Raw genomic sequence first — 16,756 nt, 5'->3', positions numbered from 1 at the left:
AGAGAGACAATGGAGAGGTGGAGGGAGGGGGTTTACTTTATAGACTTAATTGCAGTGCAGTTGAGGCAATGTGTTCTCGCTCCCTTTTTGTTTGTGTGTGTGTGCATGTGTGTGCGTGCGCTCTCCAATCTCCCTTAGCCAGACATTAGCTGCAGTGTTTCATTTATCAATGTCAGTCCAGCAGAGCTCCAGGGGGATCAAAGGGGGGAGACAGGGAGCTTCTGCCCAGGCTGTAGCGCCCCTCTCCTGGCCAGGGCCGCGTGCAAGGCCCAGGCTTAGCACGCCGGCCCCCTAATCTTTATAACCAGAGAGAGGAGGGAGTAGGCTGCAGAGATACCAATATGGTTTTTGAAGGCTGATAATCCTTTTGGATTGAAGCTGCTGATAGCTGATATTTTGTGCCAATATTCAATTCCAATCTGGATTTATGTATGTAAGAACAGTAATTCGGACATTAGCATTTGGCAGAATTTTCTTGCCTTATGATGACAGCAAGCTAGTGGGCTAACCTAGCTTGAATAACACCGTGTATTAAACTGTACGATTGGGATTTCTTTCCTTTTAGGTGTTGTTGCATGGCAGTTCCAGCTGTATGCCGTTTCAGCTTAACACCGTGAACAAAGATTTCATTTCATGCATTCAACATGAAAGCTAAACTTTAAGGAATAGTTGGGTATTTTGAACCCTGGGCCCAAATAACATGTTTTCCGTCATGATCCCTATTAGTAGAAACCATAACTTCGCTAGCCGAAAAAATTGTAAAAAACAGAGCCTTCTGTCAATAGTTGTGTTCCATTTGGATAGGAACTGTTTTTTCTCAAAGACGACTACCTTCTAAGCTGTAAGCGTCCACGAGAGCCAGAAGAATCAAAAAATAACTGCTAACAGAAAGCCCGTTTTTTTTTTTTTTTCAAGATAATATACTGACACCTGTATGATTATACTGTGAGCGTCGTGTTTTACACAACAACGTTTATCATAGTTTTCAAAGACTGTCAAGTATGCCCCTAGGTTTCTATTGCATTAGAGTAGGAGGGGGCTTCCCGGTGTTACCGGACGGGCGGAGCAGGTGGCTAGCGAAGTTATGGTTTCTACTATAGGGATGACGGAAAACATGTTATTTGGGCCCAGGATTCAAAATACCGAACTATTCCTTTAACAAATTCGACAAGTACCAAGCTTTCATTCATGTTTTTTTTTTTTTTTTTAGTTCCGTGTCAACCGTCAGAGCGAAGGCACGGGATTCCCCTTGCCTCTTTGATGATAAAGGAGTTGGATGTGTGTCTAAACATGGTGAAAGTATCAAAACGCACAGTCGCCAACTACATCCACACAATCCATATTAGAAAAGATTTTGTAAGAAATAATAGACTAACAAAGTTTTTTTTTTCAAAGCGGTTGAGCGGTTGTCATTGTTTATTGACCGGAGAGTTTCCCCTACCTGTAGCTGCTGGGCTGCAGTGTCTCACGTTTCACTCTTGAAACAGTTAGCCAATCAGAACAGAGGGGTCGTTAATATTAATGAGCCTTAAAGACACAGCGACAGAAACAGCCTGTTCTTGGTAAGGCTCAGAGAAATGCTGGAAAATGAACGTGTAAAAATGGATTGAGAGTGTTTTTGGTACATAACACCACACACACAGCTTTGAATGGACCTCAAGACACAAAATAAATCACTGGAAAGTGTAGAATATGGGACCTTTAAGGCCGCGGTATACTTGCTGCGGAAACTATTTTCAGCAGGTTTGTACAAACAGAAGGACAACGAAGCACTACATTGGCTTCGGACTCCACTGTGTAAACAGGCTTGCTGGCCAACGTAGTTGAATTATTCACACACCAGCCTCCACTGTGACCATCTGCAATTGGTCTTCAGCTGGGGTTCCCAAACCGTGGCCTGCGGGCCATTTTGGCCTGCAAAGACATTTGGTTTGGCCCGCCAGAGGGAGGTCAGAAATATGCGATAATTTAGTTGCGCTGTCTGTATCGATATCTTTCCCACGGCGTATGTAGAATGCAGTGTTTGTGCACCAAGTAAAAGAAATATACAAATTGTCGTTTCATTTATTTTTATGGAGGAAAATGTGACAATACATCGTGATATGGATTTCAGGTCATATCACCCAGCCCTAGCGCTCACCCACCTTTTTTCTCAAACATCCAATCGGGTTTCTACATAGGTACTTGCTTGCATCGTTGGTTGCGTTATGTTTAATACACCATATGTTCTATATCCTTGTGGACATGTTGAAAATTGTATGTCATTTCTAAGAGTACAGGAGTCATGTTTATGCATGAATGGAATAGGAGAAGGAGGAATGAAGCGTGAAGGATGAGACAGGTGTTCATAATGCTGCCGGTGAGCGATGGAAGGAAAAGGAGTGAAGAAAGAAGTAAAAAGGGATGAAACAGCTGGTAAATCAAAGACAACCATCTATGATGCAGGAGTCTGACTCAGCACTTTGTTCACAATCAGCTCTCTATGTATGTCTCTCTCTCTCTTTCCCCTTTGGTGTCCATTGTCACTCTCTCTTTTATGTTGGGTATTCAGCCAGGTGTAGGCAGAGATGTAGTGGAGGGTAAAGCCACCTAAACTCACTCTACCCACCTTTTTATTTATCTACCTTTTTAGGTTGATGTAAATTTTTAGGATGTAAATTCATACATCATAGTAAATAGTGTCAAACTGAAACGTAATGCTTTTCTGAAAGTCCAATAGATTTTTGGTAATACTGATGGTTTCTCTTATGATAATCACCAGAGGTCTTAATTTACCTCCTTTTTATTTACCAATATATTGCTGGGTATAGGTATGAATGGGTTTGAATAGGCATGATAAGCAGAAGTGTTATCATGCCCAGCAAGCATTTGATGCCGAAGTTCAACATCAAAAAATTTTCAAGCACAAAATTTTTGCAAAATTGAACCTTTTCAATCACTTAAGTAAAACTACAGGCAACCGACAAAATAATGGAAACACATTTGATTGTAGTACAAAGTTAGTTGTATCTGCACGTGGTTATGGTGTGAATCGTTGTCTTCCAACATAAAAACAGAAAACATTCTGACAAAGATTTTGCTCTGGAAAAAACATAATTCTGACCAGAATGCCTTGATGTTATTTTTGTCATTCTGCTGTGACTACCCATGATGACTTTTTCTCTTGTCATATAGTTAGATTGTGCATTGATTGGTTAGACTGTTTGCATGGTCAACAAATGTGAAGATTTTAAAGTTTTGTGCGTAATTGGGAGTGTATGCCCACTGCAAAAAAACAAAAAGAAAAAGTATAACTTCAAAATTCAAAAACGACTCTTTGAATTATCAGATTTAAAAAATTTTAAAAGCCACCAAGAGCTTTATCAAGGTGTTTTTTCCTGTGCACTGTGAACGCGCTTCTGGACCCGCCACGGGAACGCTCCAACTACGCTCTTCGCTCCCCCCGTGCTCCTGCTTTCCCCCACAACAACACAGACTGGCTCTTCGCTGTGTATCTGTCAACACAGATCACATTAAACTCAAACTACAAGTAGTCCTATAAGTGGTAAACCTTTAGTATCAACGGGCAAGACTTAAGCACAACAACGGATGGTGTTCCATCCGTTTGTGTCGGAGGGGTCGGATCAGATACGTAGCCATTTACTATTTTTGTCGGACTACGCAGCAGTCTGTTGCGTATTTGTATGTAAATGTATATAAATGCCAAACTTTTGCTTATAGTAATTTATCACCATGTCAGTAAGCAAAATAGAGGATACATGAACCAATGTCACTGAAATAAATGTTGGAGATGAGGTTATCTATGGAGCCACTGAGAAGCTTCTATTTAAAAGTGCTCTCATAAGTACCCTATATATATATATAGTACATTAATGTTCCTCACGGTACAACTTGAGTTGTTTATGGAAAAATAAGCAAAACTAGATAACTGTGTTCACTTACCCATAGGTAAAATGTAGATAGGCGCAACACAACCAGCAGACTGCAGTGGAACAAAAACAGACCTGTTGTAGCAGCTTAGAATGCCTAAAGTGCTGCAACTGGACCGCAACAAGTTCAGATACGCAAATGTCACACATGCTGTGTAGGTTTTGACAGATATGGGTTTTTGAAGGCTGATGCTGACACCAGACCTTTCAGACTGAAACCAATCACCAGTATTTTGTGTCGAAATTAAATTTGACCATTTTCATACCCAAAAATTCCAAAAAGCGATTCAGTGTTTCCCCAGAATTGTATTATTGTCAGGGTGGAAAAGCCTCTGAAACAGCATTTAGACCATGGGACACTAAAACTCTCCACTGAAACCCAGGATGATAATTACAGGAATGATATATGTTCATGCATAGTAGAATCGGATCAGAATATCTCATTAAAATCGCTTCTTATCATATCCATCATATCAGATCCCGTTTTTCATAAAAGGACAATATCAGCCCCATATACCAGCAAAACCGATATATCTGTTTAACCCTAGTTTCATTATAGCCCATTAATAAATATACAGAACATCACTGACTTAATTGAAGAAAGAAACACTTTGGTTTTGGTTGAAGGAGATCCGGTTATTGATGCTGGCGTACACTCTTCCTGCTTTCACACACACTCTGGGCCTAAGCTGAAATAGAGCAGCACAAATTGAGTGTGTGTGTGTGTGGGTGTGTGTGTCTGTGTAGGCCACAGATGCCACCATGGATAAAGGCCTGTTCTGTGATCAGGCTTATTATTGTGACAGGATTTAGGGAGCTGGAGAGGAGGCTGGGAGGCAGGCTGGTTAGTCAGACAGACACACACACACACACACACACACACACACACACACACACACACCCATGCACACAGTGTAGCTGAAGTGGAGTGGCTTGCTGTTTGATGTGAAGTGTGTCCATGAAGTGCTTTCTAACCACTTTCACTGCTCTTTGCTGCCAAATAAAGGAAAATTAGTTCCCAGCATAAACAGTCTGAACCAGGCTTTTACTGGAGCAAAGAACATTATTCTGCTCATGGAAATAAGATGTGGAGGGAAAACAAACTCTAATCTCTTTTCCTCTCTTTAAATGACTGCCTTTATCATGTGGGAATATATCTGGGGGCCTGGCAGCACTGTCCTCCTATTGTATGTGTGCGTGTGTGTGTGTGTGTGTGTGTGTGTGTGGACAAAGGTGTGCATTCGTGTGCACAATATGTGGTGTATGAACAAGTGTGTCAGTTTGGGGGGGGGGGGGGGGGGGGCATTGTGTATGTGTGTGTGTGTGTATATATGCGCACGTCCTTAATATTTCTGCTAAATAACTCAAGTCTGCTGTGAATACTAATACAAGGTTAAGCAATGTTGTCACAACACAATAAACCCATAGTTTCGAGTCTCTCTCTCTCACTCTCACTCACACACACACACACTGTTCCATTCGACCTCACACAAGTATGTAAATTCAATTAATCAACAAGGAGCGTTCTTATCATTCCCACTGAGATAGAGGCGACCAAAAGAACAGGCATTTTCAAAGCAGCGCCGCACGGAATAATTACTCTCCCGAAAAATGCCTTTGTATATGCATGCGTGTCAAGGAACAGATAAACGTGGAATATTAATGAATGTTTTTGGAAAGAGTATTCTCTCATATTCTCTCTTTCTTGTGTTCGGAAACAGTATTTATCCCTATTCTTGCCATGCGGCGGCTGTACAAAGACGAGATCGGCTTCAGTCTACCGAGCTCCGCCGAAGGCCGAGGAAGACGAGGTTGAGAGTAGTCGAACACGAGTCGCCTGTCTTTATTTTTATTCCGCCTCGGACATTTTACTATCTTGAGCTCCGACAAGACACAGAGTGTTGGGAGCACAAGCAGAGAAACGAATGGGTATTGGGTTTTCTATTACGGATGGGCTCAGTGAACTAGAGCCCGGTGCGTTCTGGAGGGAGGATGTGCTGCAAGCAAGGCTCATTCTGGAGTTAGACCGATATATGGGGCCGATGCTGTCCTTTTATTGAAAACGGTCCAGTCAGTGTTATGATTCAGTCAGATATGATGCAGTTTTATTGATTACATTGATTAATACATTGGTTGTCTAGGGGAAGCTCTTAAAGGGAAAATCCACCCTAAAATGCCTCAACATTTAAAAAAAAAAAACACCTATTGGTGATGTACCTTGCATTTCTGGGCCCAGATAACGTAATCAGGCTAATTCTGGTTTGAACCATATTAGTGAAGTATTACGCACGTATTTCAATCAGGAAGACTACTTATTCATACATGCTTTCTCTTTACCCAATCAGAGTTGGCGAACACTTTCCCTCTTTTTCCAGAGAACCAATCAGAGTTAGCCATCACTTCCCTCTCTTTTTCAGAGAGCCAATCGTCTAAGTGACGGGAGTATACACACGTCACCTACTATGCTATTGTGCTACTCACAGAACTATGCTGTATGCTGCTGTCATTCCAGTCGCTGTGCTTACCTTCGTCCCTCCTCCACCCCATCACCACCAATGTCCAGGCTCCAGAGGAACTCTCTGTACTTAACATCCTAATTCCATGTCCATCCCGGATGAACTCCCCCACGAATGGGAGGAGTTCCTCCATGGAGCTTACGCCAAAGTTTCCATCTCGTTTCATGTCATGAATAAAGTTTTTCATTTGAGCATTCATCCTAGTCTCTCCTGATTGAATTAGAGCAATATTGGTAGTGCTAGCTGTTGTTGCCTGTGGAGGACAACTTGCTTATTGATTGTTGAGCGTTGGTGCAAAATGGCGGCTCTAGAAAGAAGCCCTCGCTCTTTGATTGTGAGGGACTGACACCTAAACCTGACGTTTACCATTGACGTCTTAAATCGCTGAAGAATTTTCTAGCTGTTTTCCAGTAGTGTTAAAAGTGGATTTTACCTTTAAGCTTCTGTCTTTTCCAATGTGTTTCCATCTGCTTCACTGTCTTCTAGGTAGGGTTTCCCACCACAAGTATGACGGAAATCAAATATGGCCGCCGTGTGAATAAAGTGATTTGCTTATCAGATTCATATTGTTGACTCAGTATTTGTGATTAGTTAGCTCTCCACTTTTTCACATCTCATTTTCCAATGAGTCTGCAATCTGGTCAGGGCCAAGGAGTGTGTGTGTGTGTGTATATGTATGTGTGTTACAGGGTGATATCAGGACATTTGGTCTGAGAAGTGTGTGTGTGTGTCTGATTATTAGAGCATATGTGTGTTTGAAGGTAGCAAATAGGCGGAAGTCAAATAGTTGATTATCATCCTTCGCTGTCACTTTGTGTGTGTTGTCTTTGTTTTGCTGTCCATGTACACACACACACACACACACACACACAGCCGTTACAGTCATTAATATTCTGTCTGGACTCATTGTCTTTCCCCACCGACATTTACATTTAGATTGTTTATCTCTCAGTGTGTGCGTGTGTGTGTCTGTGGCCAGTAATGAACATGCCTTTGCTGGTCCCTGAAGGCAGCCATTACTAACACACACACAACATAATGAGAGAGCTGAGAATGGAGAAGGAAGAGGAGGAGAAGGAGGAAGGAGAAATTTGTGCCGGTATTACAATATACGATATCTTTCATTTAGATTTTATTTAAGTCATGAAGCTATACCTATGCTTTCCAAAAAACAGATGTATCTACCAGGGCGATGGCCGATATCTGGTGTGTGTGTGTGTGTGTGTGTATGTGTGTGTGTTTCAGAGTCAGACAGTCAGTTTACTGGGCTGAAATCATCTGAGTAGTCTGCAGATCCATAGGTGAATTCTGCCTTGTGAGTAGGAGTCAACGTTTGATATGAGAGTGTGTGTGTGTGTGTGTGTGTGTGTGTGTGTGTGTGTGTGCATGGGGGGAGTGGGAAGGGCCTACTGCTGATTAGCTGGCAGTCTCCATCTGGCTGCCTATCTGGTGTATCGGCATGCCTGGCCCCCATGACAATGCAACCGTGCATGAAGGCAATGTGGTGTGTGTGTGTGTGTGTGTTTGAAAAGCGGGGGATTCCAGATGTTAGGTTCATTCTCATTCTCTCTCTCTCTGCCCCATGCCATTTATTTTAATCCGAACACCCCCCCCACCCCCAGCCTCATAAAGCAAGCCGACTGTACACACACACACACACACGTTCAGTCACATCCCCCAGCATGCTAACGCTAATGCATGTTTGCTCAGCCAGGTGGCTGGGTGGCCCCAATTGGGTCCTCGTGCACCTCTGGCTCTGTGGGTTGATTGGAGTGAATGCAGCTGCTATGAAATTATGCAGGGCTTAATGCCACTGTTTAAGTGGGTCAGCGTGTGTGTGCGTGTGTGTGTGTGTGTGTGTGTGTGTGTGTGTGTGAGTGTGTATTGCCTATACCCCTCAGGTAAATTCAGGTTTTTGGTGGTGGAGGCTAGAGTTTTATCAAAAATCAGATATCAGCCAATCAGTGAGGTTCCTCCCTGACCACAGCTAATCAATATATTTTGGTTATTTTTTTATATCAGATGCCCGATCAGAGAAATCATTCCAGTGTGGTGTGGCAGGATTTTATTCAACAGTCTGTAAAACCTTCAATGTAACCTGCCTCACTCTAAGGAGCTGCTGACCCAGCTAAAACTATTTCATTAGTATGGCTTTCAATGGAGAGTTTTTGTGTCCCATGATGGTCTAAATGCTGTGTCAGAAGCTTTTCCACCCTGGCAAGAATAAAATCCTGGGTGAAACACTGAATACATGGCATTTTTGGCATGAAAAAGGTCAAATTTAAAGATACTGAATATTGGCACAACATATCGGCTATTGGCTTCAATTCGAAAATATTGGTTTTATAAGTATTGTTTGGAATGAAACAACACTGTTAGCATGCTGCCTTGCTGGCCCAGATACAAATATGGGAGATGACATGTTGGTAATAGCTCACAGTAATCAGATTACAAAAAATGAGTAATTCATTACAGTTAATGTAAAAAACACAGTCATGAAGAGATACTTAAAAAAAAACAGGCAACCTTTTGGATCACTGTGAAACATGTCCAGATGGAAAAAGGCATTTAAATTGTGAGATTATAAAATTATTAACTTTCAGATAATTTTCAATAATTTCAAAAGTAACTTAAAGTGGTGAGAATACATGAGTTAGTTTTTGTTCTTTTGTGTGAGAAAATTAATATTTAAATATTGGTCTCAGACACAAAACTGAGGTATTTTCCATTTCAACAGTGGGCCACATTTTGATTGGCATGGGGGAAACCAAAGTAAAGGCTGGACTTGCTTTTTATTGATCGGTGGAGCCCATTTTGTTCTTGAACTATCCTTGTTTTCTTTTTCATGTTCATAACCTCTGTCTGTCTCTCTCTCTCTCTCTCTCTCTCTCTCTCTCAGTCAAACATGATGTGAATGGCAACAGGACTGTTCCACCTTTTCCAGAGGGGACGGAGATGGCCATGTTTGGTAAGTCACCTGCGGTCAAAATACACACTAGAAGACTTGGCTAATACATACTAAAATAGAATAACTTTGAAATACACCTAAAAAAAATCCAGGGCTCTTGGGTTAGGGGAGTGGTTCTGTATAGAGCTTTAATTGACTCAAAGAACCCTCTAATTGGTTAATATGAAAAACTAAAAAACGGAATAAAGAACCTTCATACAGTCACATATTATGCTGTGTATTTGTGTCTAAATTGACTTTCTTCCCTCTATCCTCTGTAAACTTCCTTAAAAGTCTCTTGTCCCTCTCTCTGCTTTACAGTCCAATAAAAACCCACAGTTCCCTCAGCTGTCCCATCTATGCATCAGCCTCTATAAAACTAACACACACTCCAAATATTTAGCGCGAGTTAACAGTCCTTACACAGTAAAACACTCAAGAGAATATATCGGGAACACAGCTGAAATTGCAGGGTTCCTGTAGCCACCATGTCAAGTGGAAACAAGCCCGAGGCACAGAATCAGTTTCTATTAAAGCCGAATCTGGGATTTCCCCACTTTGTTTCCCCCTCTGGCGGCAAAAAGTACTTGAAATGATGTTCGGACTTCAACCAAACAACTACGAAAGTATTATATTATCAATTATATTATCAAAGAAGGTGTAACAGCCAGTGTCGCTCATGTACCGTCAGCTCAACAGTTCCCACTCTAGTGAAAATGGTATCTCCGGACCAAGTCATTTGACTTTCAGTGACTATAACTTTTGTAATGAAATTAGGCAATAACATTGCTTATGATGGTGTAAATATTGCAACTTGACAGTAACAGCACTCTACAGTGTGTGCCGCTAGCATATCAGTCAGGTTGGCCAAAAATTATTTTCAATGTAAGCTCTTTGGGTATGTTAGTATGCTAACCAGCTAGCGGCACTCTGCTACCCAGCGCAGGTAACCTGTGCTGGCTAATGTTAGCTGGACAGTTAGCAGACTTTTGTCCGACCTGGTCAAAAATGTAAATAGCAGCCAATGGAGAGCGTCTGCAACTATGATAATACCGACAATTGGTATTATGTAACCACAGTATAACATTGGCCCAACATGTCAAAAATGGTTGTATTTTCCTTTAACTTTAACCTTTAAAGTAACCTTTAAAGGACTACTCCGACTTAACTTATTGTACTGTAGTGTTAGCTTGCGCACCGGACAGAGCTTCTACCAGAGACATGATTTTGATGCCAATCCTCTCATCACATACTGGGTAAGGGTAAGGTAATGTCTGTATTAGCCTTCAAACCGTAGTTCCTTCAGTGTGATTATATGTGAGGGAAAGTGACAGTTTAGGACTCTCAACCCTGGCAGCAACATTCTCTACCAGTTGAGCTTTATAGAGTTGAGACGTGAGGAAATGGGCGTGACTATTTACAGGTTCAGGAAGCAACAACCCCACTCATTTTTCGCATACAGAATTGTCACGTGACACATCATTCCAAAAGTTTCATGACCTGAACCACTACGGAATGACCCATTAGCTCAAATGAATAGCAGCTGCGTTGAAAAAACTAGCATAAATGAAAAAAAAGGCTAAGGTATAAGGATGTGTACATATGAGCTTTAGCGGGTAAATAAACTACTCATCCCAGAGTGGGCTGTTTCTTACTGTTGTCCTCTGTTAAAGGGATGGGCTGTTTTTTACTGTTGTCCTCTGTCTGTTAAAGGGATGGGCTGTTTTTTACTGTTGTCCTCTATCTCTTAAAGGGATGGGCTGTTTCTTACTGTTGTTGTCTGTCATTTAAAGGGATGGGCTGTTTCTGGGGTGCAGAGAGGAAATTCTGGAAACAGAAAGGAGTATACTCCACCCAAGTGGGCTACTCTGGAGGATACACACCTAACCCGACCTACGAGGAGGTCTGCACAGGTAGCACCTGCACACACACACACACACACACACACACACACACACACACACACACACACACACACACACAGTGTTTTGGGCAGTGTGTTGTCTACTGATAGATTGTGGTAAACAAGAAACACACACAGTACAGAGTGAATCAATTCCCCCAGGCCCTATTATAGTGGGGCATGGATGAGGCTGCTATTGATGCCTGACTACTCTGAGCAGAGTATGTGTGTGTGTGCGTGTGTGTGTCCAAGCCTCCCAGTGGTTCCTGCAGCTTCAAGTGCAGAATGAATCAACCATTAGACCTGCATCACCGCCCCTCTCCTTTTCTCTCTCTGTTTTATTCTTCTAAAGATTTTACAAGAACTGTAAGACAAATAATTCTCAAAAAGCAACTGATGACTTTAGTATGCATAGTAGTCGGCTATAGATTACATCCAATGAGCATCCAGGGGCAAACTTTCTTGCTCTTTTCTCGCTCTTGTTTTGTTCATTCCTAGGTGTCACAGTAAACCTGGGTAAAGTAATAGATGAATACATTTCGAATGCTTGAGAACACAAGATGAGCATTTGATTTATCTTATAGTGTCAGCAGGGGTGGAACAGTTCTCAAAGCTCACACAGGTCAATGTGTCGCCTGGTTTTGGGGGTTATGGTTGTGTTCTCATTCATAAACGTGAAATACCGGGACATTATTAGCCTTACCGTTTTCCCCGAACTCCCACCCATTCTGATCATTTACATATTGTGAAAGCGATTCATAAAAGCGCACCGCGCCGCAGAAAATACCACCTGCTCTAGTCAGATGGTATATTGTAGAAATTAATGTTAACTAATGAAAATAAATTATAATAATAAAAATTAAATTAATTAAATTAAATAAATTATAATAAAAAAAAAAAATAAGATTGAAACAATCAATAAAGTTACATTGTGTCCCAGGGCATTAATTATCATTGGAAACGTGAAAATCTTTAATAAAAATGACTCACACATTGGCTTTGCAGTTATTAATTACTGCTGTGATTGCGGTTATAAAAGCCTTTTTCCATTTGATTTGATTCAGTTTATCATGATAAAAAAGAGAAGATGGCCATACACATATCCTATAAACATTTTAGCAGGTGCTTAAAGTAGAGCTGTATGATAATTAATTAATATTTAGGAAAAAATTTTCATTTTAAGTTTGTATATTAAGATAGCCAGACCATGTGTTAGCTCATTTAGAGTAATTGCAACGTCCTATATTAGTTCATTTGCATAAATTAATGTACATCTATATGGAAATTAAGGTGCTCTATTGTCATTGAAATGGATATGGGAGGGAATTGCATTTAATAATATTGCTGTTAATAAAAGAGGCCAAACTACTGTAATTTGAGATCTATTTCATTGTGTTCATTCACACACACACACACACACACACACACACACACAAACAGTCATACGCACTCAACTTCTGTTAATCTAAATTTCGATTAAAATGTTTCCCATTCAACACTGAATGTTAAGGCCTCTACGCTCAAGTTGCGAAAACACACTCTTTATCCATCTTTTACCCGGTTCAATATATTTACACTGTGGGATCCACAGAAACCACTAGATCTCATGCAGCAATAAACTTTATGTGGATGATTATTGTGTGATACCGGCTCACTATCCTATCCTACAGACTGCAAAACATCTTCAAAACAAACTTCTAATGTAATATTGGGTGATTTCAATCAATGTTCTCTTCAGAAATCATTAAATCATTTCTACCAGTATGTCACCTGCCCCACCAGACATGGTAAAATAGTGGACCACTGCTATGGCTCAGTCAAGGGGGCTTATAGATCTAAATCTAAACCCTGTTGGGCTCCTCAGACCACAACTCTATATACTGTATCTAGTCTCTATTTAACCTGCTCTCTATCCTAATTCTGACATTAACCCTAAACCCACATCTTAATCTCACACAAGCCGGTCTTTATATCTGGCTTGTCCTTAGATCTCACAGGCAACTAAACAAAAGATTGCTAATAAAAAATAGATTTGAAAATGGCATGTTTTGATTCACAGTATCTTTCCAGTTGAAAGGAGCCACTAACCTTTCCATCTGGAGATACACACACAAGTCCAACATAGGTTAAATTTAAACTTATTATATTCACTGGTTTGCAATTCCAGGTTTGCAGTATACCTCACACATTTCACTCATGTGAAAATGCCCAAGTAGTTTCCAGTGGTGTTCAATTGCATGCATTTTGTATTGACATAATGTACCTTTATTACTAGTTTTAAAGACACTCACTTTGTGAGTGTGTTCATTATTTTTTTCCTTTCCAATTCTTTCCTTCTCGCTCTACTTCTTTGTAGCAAGTGTTATAGGCGAACAAATAAGTAGCAAAAATAAGTACAGTGCTGTCCAGTCCCACAGCACCCCTGTACTGTTACTACAGTCCTGGAATAATCAGGATAACCACATCATTCACCTATATATTGTCAAGAAGAAGAGATCTACTCTTCTATACAGCTATGCTCTGATAGGCTAACCCTAACCCTTTAACATGGGGGTTATTTGGCACTTGATAGCCATGAAAACCAGAATATAAACTGGGCTACTCACCAAGATCGGATGCAGCAGGACGAGTTTGTAGCGTTTGTAGTGTTTGAATGAGGCCACGAAAATAGCCTGAAAACTTCAGTCAGTCGTGATTTTGTATTTTCTTGGTTTACACTAAAATCTGGTCTCCCAAACAGAAACTATCTCTCCTAAATGGTATCCCTCCACTATGTTTTCTTCAATCAATAAAAATGCTATTTGCCGAAATGACGTTCTAAAAAAGTTCGGCCAAAAGTCAATTGAAAATTACAGTAGTGGGATCTGTTGTTGAATATTTTCACGAACGTGTTAAATGTCAGTTTTCAGGCTATTTTCTCATTCAAATGAATCGGAAGTAAAACGCTATAAACTCGTCCAGCTGCATCCAATCTTGGTGATTAGTTTATATTCTGGTTTTCATTGCGGTCAAGTAGCCTACCAAATAACCCCCATGCCTACCAAATAACCCCCATGTTAAAACTAAGTGGAATATTGCTTTAATAAATTCCAAATCTGATTTGCAAAAAAATGCTTTGCTAACTCAATCTAGTAAAATAGATATTCGCCAGCAAAAATATATTTTGTCACACACAGATTAGCTACTGCAGTTATAAACACAGCTCTAACACTGGGCGAGCAAGCATTACTGAATACGCCGTAAGCTAGCACCGTGTCATTAGCATTGGGCAAACTTAATAAATTCCAAACCTGATATACAAAAAACTGCTTTGCCAGCTCAGTCTACTTGTAGCAAAAATATTTTTTGTTACACATAGATTAGCCTATGCAGTTGCAAAGCCCACCAGCACTTTCTCTGTCTTTGTTGTTGTTGTGGGAAACCCACAATGTATGTAGCATGAAACCCAGCCTCTCTTTCATCGTGATTGCTTGGCTGAGAAAAAGTGGGGGCGAGTCTTTTTGCGTCAGCTGTCGTAAAATACTACTACTGAGGGACTCAAGGGGTCGTCAAAGTAATCACATTTCAAATTCTACATGTAAGGGCTTTAAATGTAATTGTTCAGTTACCTATTTACCTTTTTCAACTGAATAATCAAATTGAAACATTACTGTGTCTTAAAAGGTTAAAGTTTAACTCAGAACTTAAATATTTAGAGCATTATGTATTATCTATGTTTTTTGTCCTTATATTCCTTTTATATATATTTGCTGTTGTTGTGTAGCTGCTTTGGCAATGTAAGGAAAATCTTACCATGCCAATAAAGCCCCTTAATTTGAACTGAACTGAACTGAATTGAATTGCCCAGTCCATTGGAAGCCATGGTATCTGCTCTCATTCCATTGTGGGATCCAGAAACACACACACACAGACACAGACACACACACACACACACACACACTGCTGGTTGTCCTTCAGTTCACCTTGAAAGCAGCATTGCCATCTAAGCAGGTATGCTACAAAAGAGAGAGCGGGAAGAAAAAAGGATGGGAGGAGGATGAGAGGAGTGATAGAATGACAATGAGCGCGAGAGAGAGAGAGAAAGATAGCTTTACAGGTGAATGTATGTGGACAACAGCTCTCTACAGCTTTATTTTCCGTCTCGGTGCCCACCGCTATTTTATTTTCATCGTCTCGTCCGAGATGAATTTATTCCATCGGGATTGGCCTGGCGAGGTATTAATTTAATATCGACCGCTGCGTAAGCAACGTCTCTGCTCACCAATATCTGCTGTAGGAATCCATAACTCCTGATATTAAAAAAGTAATAAGAGAGAGAGGGGGATAGAAGAAGAGGTAGAGCGAGAGAGAGAGGGGGGAAAAGGAGGTACAGGGTAATGGGGTTAGATTCATTACCAGCAACAGCTACTGTCTGTCAGTCTGTCGAAGTGAATGTTTGTTATGACTATGTTAAAACTGGCCTTTGACCGATATGGGTTTTTGAAGGCCCATACCGATATTTTTGGACTGCTCATGTAAATATGACAAATATGACAAAAAATGACAAGAAACCATCATGGGACACAAACTCTCCACTGAAACAAATGCAAATTAAATTATTTTAGAGTAAGTAGTTCCTTAAGGTAGAGTGACCCATCACACCTATTCAATGGTAGGGGGAACTCTGGGATACATTAATGCATTTTTATGTAAAAATGCAGCTGTCTTATCAGCCTAAATGTCAAAGTGGGGCTGCAACAGAGAAGAGCGTCCCATCCCCACTAATTGAGGCGCTGTAGATTGACCCTATTTGTCCAAATTAAATTAAATTTGGTATGGTCACTGGTGCGAAAAAGTGTCTCCTAAGACACTTTTGGAAGAAGACATTTAGTTTACTGACATCGCCTTACAGGATTTCTGGGTAATGAAGTCCTTCAAACTTTAAAAATCTCTCGCTGCCATATGCCATGACACTGATTGTCCAATTTTTAATAAAAAACTATTGGCCCTATATATTGGAAAACCCAATCTTTGTTAAAGGATAATACCAGTGTTTTTAAGTTTATGCCAATGGTCTAAGCTGTGCCTCTGCTTTGGTTTCTGTACACAGACAGCATAGTTGGAGATATCAAGTTTTATTTTCCTCCCTTCAGAAGAAGCCATTTGCTGCCAATTTTTACTTCTTTCTGCATCTACCACTGAGTACATTTATATGCTCATAATTCGAGTTTAACCCAATTGAGGTAATACACCAGCAATATAAATCGTAATGTAAACGCATTAATCTGATTTGTGAGGTCAGTTAGGTTAATCAGAGCAAGGTAGGCACACCTAGATTTCTGCACAATCTTTCGATTTATTAGGGCATGTAAACACCTTAATCAGATGTCTTTCAGTTTTTTCAAGCTATCCATGTCAAAGGTCACCAGACGCAGTAACCTGGATGTTATACAAAGCAAACAACATGGCACAGTGCACTGGC

General features: G+C 40.6%; 1 protein-coding gene across 1 annotated transcript in view; it reads left to right on the top strand.

Moving 5' to 3' along the window:
• LOC139920540 (mitochondrial peptide methionine sulfoxide reductase) overlaps positions 1–16,756 on the top strand; it is a 60,074-nt gene that overhangs the window by 23,392 nt on the left and 19,926 nt on the right. The window contains exons 2-3 of the mRNA XM_071910562.2: positions 9,345–9,413; positions 11,186–11,305. Of these exons, the coding sequence (XP_071766663.1) occupies positions 9,345–9,413; positions 11,186–11,305 (189 nt within the window). The remainder of the gene's footprint in view (positions 1–9,344; positions 9,414–11,185; positions 11,306–16,756) is intronic.

The sequence above is a fragment of the Centroberyx gerrardi genome, chromosome 18 (assembly GCF_048128805.1).
Source record: "Centroberyx gerrardi isolate f3 chromosome 18, fCenGer3.hap1.cur.20231027, whole genome shotgun sequence".
Taxonomy (NCBI): Eukaryota; Metazoa; Chordata; class Actinopteri; order Beryciformes; family Berycidae; genus Centroberyx; species Centroberyx gerrardi.
Note: the sequence above shows the minus strand (reverse complement) of the source record. Positions and strands in the feature narration are given on the sequence as shown.